This window comes from Theropithecus gelada, chromosome 3 (assembly GCF_003255815.1).
Source record: "Theropithecus gelada isolate Dixy chromosome 3, Tgel_1.0, whole genome shotgun sequence".
Classification (NCBI taxonomy): domain Eukaryota; kingdom Metazoa; phylum Chordata; class Mammalia; order Primates; family Cercopithecidae; genus Theropithecus; species Theropithecus gelada.
In genome coordinates, this window is record NC_037670.1 from 167,112,971 (window position 1) to 167,119,482 (window position 6,512).

Sequence of the window (6,512 nt, forward strand, 5' to 3'; positions counted from 1 at the left end):
ACTCCCGCCTCTCAACCCAGGAATCAGAGCCTGAGACAGACAGATGCTTCATTCCTGCATGAGGTGGTATTCCCGCCATGAGTCCTGGGCTTCTCCACTGGATGGCCCTTTGTCTCCTTGGAACAGGTGAGCACTGGGCAGAAAGGAAATCTTTGACTAAAGCTATCTTGTCCTCAGTCTACGCCTTTCATTCATAGCAGTAACACTGTTCTCCTTAACTCTGACTCCAAATTTGTCTTCTTTCTCTACAGGTCATGGGGATGTCATGGTCATCCAGAACCCAAGATACCAGGTTACTCAGCTGGAAAAGCCAGTGACCTTGAGTTGTTCTCAGAATCTGAACCATAAGGTCATGTACTGGTACCAGCAGAAGCCAAGTCAGGCCCCAAAGCTGCTGTTCCACTACTATGACAAAGATTTTAACAATGAAGCAGACACCCCTGATAACTTCCAATCCAGGAGGCCAAACACTTCTTTCTGCTTTCTTGACATCCGCTCACCAGGCCTGGAGGATGCAGCTGTGTACCTGTGTGCCAGCAGCAAAGACACAGAGGTGCAGTGCTGCCTCCCCTTTGTTCATAAACCTCATTGTTTCCCAGATCCAGGTGCTTTCTCTAGGACTTCACCCCCGCCACCTCTCACAACAATAGGAAGTGGGTTTGTGACTGTCAATATCTCACCTGTAGACAGAGTTGAGTACAAACCAATAAAAACCATTGACAGTTATGCCAAGAATGGAAAAGTGGTTATACATGCCTAACATTCAGTTGGTGGTATTTTCCCAGAATTACATTTAGAACCAATGCTATCCTTTTCAGAAGACGAATAGGAATTTTTTCTTTCTTTTTTTCATTGTTTTAATCTAAGTCAGAGGCTTAGAAATATAAGAGGTGATATGTGAAGAATGATGGAGACCCAATGTCGTATAAACTCAAGTCTCTGGCATTCGATTAAGTTTTATAGGATTTCATCCTCCTGGAGAATCCACGGTTTTAGCCCAGACCTGGAGCAACTACCTCATTAATGGGAGAATGAAAGCACAGGTGTCCCAAGATAAAAATCTCTCAGAGGAAAAACCACATTGGAGAGGGAAAAAAAAGAAGACCAAACATTAATCTGCTCATATATGGAGCTGGAGGTACTATTGTGACAACCAAATGGAAATCATAAATATATAAAGAAATGATGCTGAAAATAGAGTACATTTGGAGATGAAGATCATGGAGCCATCTGTATGGAAGATAGTAACAATGTCATTAAGGTACATAAGAGTGCCAGCAAAAGTCAATAAGAAAAACTACAGGAGGGAAGAAGATGGAAGATCCTGCTCCCCTTAACGAAGATAAACAAAATGCTGAGTGAGAAATATTGCAACCTCATAAATTGTCACATGGAAGTATATAATTACAAATTACTTGATAATTAAAATCCCTCAATGAGAATGTATTCTGAGAAAAAAAGCAGAAAATATAGTTATATGGCTATCCAAAAATGTAAAATTTTGCACATTAAATAAAGATAATATAGGAAAAACATGACAAGATCTATTACAAAAGACCTTTTACAAATTGTTTGCTTTAATAATATTAGTGATAATATAATGATGGCTAACATTTACTAAGCACTTAATACATGCTAGACCTTAAGTCTTCTTCACATATATTTATAGTTCATGTAAGTTTTACAACAACCTCAGAAAATTAGTACTATTGTAACCTCACTCATTTAACCATGAGGAAACTGAGACACAGACAAGTAACTAGCCCTTTATCATGTATCTCGTTTGTGATGGAGCCAGGATCAAAATGTAGACAATTTACTTCCCAGGCTCATTCTCTCTTCAGAGTTTACATGGATTCTAAGTCAAACCTTCGAATAGGAAGGTAAATGGTTATAAACCAGAAGATTTCCACACTCTCACCAACATTGCCCTCGCTTTTCTTTGGGTCTTGGCCAGAGCGGTGAGCCCTGGTGACTATGCCTCACTGGTGACTAGCACTGAGTTGCACTGAGGACCAACACAGAGTAAGAAGGTCTTTGGGATAAACCTGGGAGGATGAAGGGTAAAAAATGCAGAACTTAAATCTTGATCCCAAGGGATCCTTTGAAGATGAATGAGTCTCCCTTAGAAGGTGAGAAATGAAACATAAACTCTTTAACTTGTAGAGATGTGAGGTGTTTTCCTCAAATAGTAAACTTTGAACCATGGTTATATGCATGGTAGGGAACCTATGAGGGTGGAACATGGATGAAGAAGTGACAGTCTGTGCGGGGACAGGTGCAGGCAGAAAATCAGCTGCCTCCAAGAGTGGTGAGAGAAGCTGTAGAGCATCCTTTATCCAGACTAGCCCAACATGCAGTCCAGAAAGCTGTGAGATATGAGGAAAGGGTCACCATAAACTGCAAGCTGACTATGTCAAAAACGACACTTGGAGTCCGAGAGTGGGTACGCGTGGTGGTATCACAGATATACACCCACCCTCTTCCCGCCCAACCGAGAGAGAAGAGACCTACAGGATTAGCACTTTCACCACAGGGACTAGAACCCTGGATTTAGCTAGAGAGGCTGGCTTAGACCTTTTCATGGTTCTTCCATATGAACCATACAATTTGGAACCATACTATTTAGAGATGATTGATTAATTTATATGACCTGCATAAAGCCTGTCTTTCTGGAGGAAGCTCAGGTTCAATAAAAATAGATTTCTCTCTTGTCCTTCTCAATCTTCCCTCCCTCCTTCTTTCCTTTCTTCCTGCCTGCCTGGCTTCCTCATTAAGAGTAGACATGAACTAGCCACCTGTATATTCTCTGAGTTATGCTGTTAGTACTGACCACACATTAGTTTAACCTAGAAAAACTAACCCTGTTTTATTTTATCTGAGAGTCTGAGGCCCCTCTTTGATCCTTAAAAACTTGCTAATTTCTTGCCAAGCAAATATGTGCAGGGTTTTGGAGAGCTGTAGGTAATAGAGACAAAACAGAAACACCACACAGAATTTGGAGGCAGAGACTTTAGAGCTCTGAAGCTTGAGGGCCCGCTGCTGCTGCAAGCCTGCCTATAGCACCAGGTTTCTCTGCTATGTGTCCCTTTGCCTCCTGAGGGCAGTGAGTCCTGGGCACAGATAGCCTGTCTGCCTCGGGCACTCACACTGTAGTGTCTTTCCACACCTTCCTCTGGTAGTCCAATATTCACCCCCATTTTCCTCTCCAGCCCCTGCTCTTATACTCTAGTCCCACAGACTCTGTGGATACCCTGATTACAGAGATAGAAACAGAGGTGACACTCAGATGTGAGTGCTGTAAACAAGACTCAGGACTTAGACTGCCTGTTGATGTTCATTCTTATGTCATTGGTTCAGCAAATATGTATTTAGGAACTCCTGTGTAACAGACTTTGTTCCAGGTTCTGGAAATAAGGTAATAAACAAGCCAGATAGACTTGTTTTAAACTCCTGGAAGTTATAAACCAAAGAGACGTACATGATGAGAACAATGCCACTCTGGATAAGAAGGAACCTGTTACCTTAACACTGGCCAGTGCAAACCCAGTCTGGCAGACATCTGTATCATCTAGACTTGTGAGGAATCCTACAGCTGTATAGCTCTCTGCATTTAAGGGCAAGCCTAGACAAGACAGAACCTCACTCTCATGAATCCATGCCCTAAGAAAGAGAAGAAACTTCCCTCATAGGAACATGGATGCAGTCTCGCAGTTTTCTCATCAAGTAGGACAATTCGAACTGCTAAAACTTTGTGCCAGAATTTAAGACAAATAAATTGCCTGGGTCATGCATTATTTACAATGCATTTAACTATTTTCCCTAATATAAATCTGTTGATGAACTACTTATGTGGCATATAAACAGGACTTATATTTAAACGTCAGATGTGGTGCTTTAGAAGATATATTAAAATTATTAAAGTCTGACTTACATTTTTAATAGTAATACAAAATATAAAGTACCACAGCTTGCTCAGAAGAAACGGGATTTCTGAAATCTACCAGAATAGCTTTCTAAAAGCCACTATCTTATGGTCTTTAGTGGGCTAAAATACTTATAATGATGGATTGGAAAAATGGATGTTTGAGTGCATAAGGTTCACAAGTTTAAGAAAGAACTGGTAACTCCTAGCTATAGATTGTCGGTTTCAGAGGATGAGAATGAATGTGTCCTCATCCTCATTTTAAAAGTCAATGCAGATATCCCTACCATGGAATAGTTTATTACATCACCACCTATAGAGATGAACAACACTAGATGTTTCCAACTCTCTAAGAGGCCAAGAAGTATTAACCCAAGGTCAGATTCAGGTAATTGATCGTGACTCATGAATTTCAGAGATCCCCAGTGGTTCAGCAGTTACGTCTTTTTCTCTGGGGAGAGGGTATTTAAAGCTCCTCACGCAGCCATTCTGGAACTACCTCTACCCTCCTGCCCCCTGCCCCGAAAACAGTTTACAGAAATAGGTGTCCGGACCGTGGGCTGTAGTTCACCAACTCCTGCTCTAGCCTAATTTTGTCTCGTTACTAGAGCATGGACATTCTGTGGATGCTGGTGAAGCTTCTCTGGGGTTTCTCTCCAATGCCTTTTAAAGCTTTTTCCTACACAGACACAGAGTACTGTTTAGCCAAAAATTGAAGATAATTCCTGCAGACATCCGGAGTTCTTGTGCAGCTTCCTCCTCTCTGGTGGTCTTTCCTTGAAAATTCTAGCTGCCTCAGCCCCTGCTAATTTTGTAACCTGTTTCCGCAACTCAAAACTTGCCATGCTCTGTTGCTCTGTTCCCCACTGTGTGTGTGCAGAAATTGCCCCCATGTTTTGGTGCTTTGGCAGAATCACAGTTCTGTGCTGCCTGCTTTCCAGTGGCTGAATACAATTGTTTCGTATATCCTGTGAATTTGTGTTACTTGTATACAGCTGGATGCCAAAGGCGATTGGATTCTATGAAGTGATCACGTCACAGAGAACCTGCCGATAGAGGTGGAGAGAGCCACACAGAGAGCCGCCTGCCTCGGCTGCCTGCTCTTCCATTGATTCTGCCATGAGCCCCATATTCACCTACTTCACAATCCTTTGTCTCCTGGCTGCGGGTAAGTTCCTGTTCTGCAATCGTCAGCTCCCTGCTCTAAGCCTTTCATCCATGTCAGCAAACTCCCTCATGGGCTCAGTCTGTAACTTCCGTCTGCTTTCTTTACAGGTTCTCCCGGTGAAGAAGTCACCCAGACTCCAAAATATCTTGTCAAAGGGGAAGGACAAAAAGCAAAATTATATTGTGACCCAATAAAAGGACACAGTTATGTTTTTTGGTACCAACAGGTCCTGAGAAAAGAGTTCAAGTTCTTGATTTCCTTCCAGAACAAAAATGTCTTTGATGAAACAGGGATGCCCAAGGAAAGATTTTCAGCTAATTGCCCCGCAAATTCGCCCTGTAGCCTTGAGATCCAGGCTACGAAGCTGAAGGATTCAGCGGTGTATTTTTGTGCCAGCAGCCAATCCACAGTGTTAAATATTAGCTAATCTTAGGGCACAAACCCATCACAGACCCAGCTCAGGAAGCAGGTGGTGTACTAGGTTGGAAGGAAATAATAGAAACTAGGACTAGCTTAAGCCAAAGGGGAATATATTATAAGGCTAAATGTATATCCCATAGAACCACAAAGCAAGAACACAGGAACTTCCCAGAAATAAACTGCAGTGAAACCTTAGAACCGGTGGCTCACGCCTGTAAACCCAGCACTTTGGGAGGCTGAGGCAGGCGGATTACGAGGTCAGGAGATCAAGATCATCCTGACTAACACGGTGAAACTCCGTCTGTATTTAAAAAAATAAAAATAAAAATATTAGCCGGGCATGGTGGTGGCGGGCGCCTGTAGTCCCAGTTACTCCAGAGGCTGAGGCAGGAGAATGGCATGAACCCGGGAGGTGGAGCTTGCAGTGAGTGAACTGAGGTAGCACCTCTGCACTCCAGCCTGGGTGACAGAGTGAGACTCCACCTCAGGAAAAAAAAAAAAAAAAAGAAAGAAAGAAAGAAAGATAGAAGGAAACTTTAGAACCATGGCATGGCCAACTGACAACTCATTTTTTATATACCTTGTCCGCCTGATTGTTCTCTTTTATTATAAGTAGTCTTTTCTGTTTCTTAGCTCTCACAGTGATTAGAAAATTGCAGATTCAGATGTTAGCCCTCCAGTCAATTGAGACTAACCTGACTTTCTCTCATGCTAGATTACAAATCTAGAGTGGGGGGGAGGGGGGTGGCAGGAAATGTGATCTTGTTTTACTCAATAATGTGCTCATGGAAATCCAAGGGAATTGAGTTATTTTGAACAAGATGGTATCTGGGAGCCTGTCCCTCTGACCTTGTGGACCAAGGATTTCAAGGGGCGGAATCCAGTCAGAACATCCAATAGGCACCCATCACAAGTGAGAAGTCAGGGATAATTAATACATTTTCTAGAATATGGAAACCTTGGGAAAAGAGAAGGTTTGGAGAGAGGATCAAAACCTTA

At 42.4% G+C, this 6,512-nt stretch overlaps 2 gene segments (V, D, J or C); both read left to right on the forward strand.

The window, feature by feature from the left end:
- Positions 1-760, forward strand: LOC112621725. The segment is given in 2 exon segments: positions 1-126; positions 252-760. Coding segments are annotated over 2 exon segments (558 nt in total).
- Positions 761-5,044: 4,284 nt separating this feature from the next.
- Positions 5,045-5,520, forward strand: LOC112621726. The segment is given in 2 exon segments: positions 5,045-5,093; positions 5,201-5,520. Coding segments are annotated over 2 exon segments (369 nt in total).
- Positions 5,521-6,512: the final 992 nt, after the last annotated feature.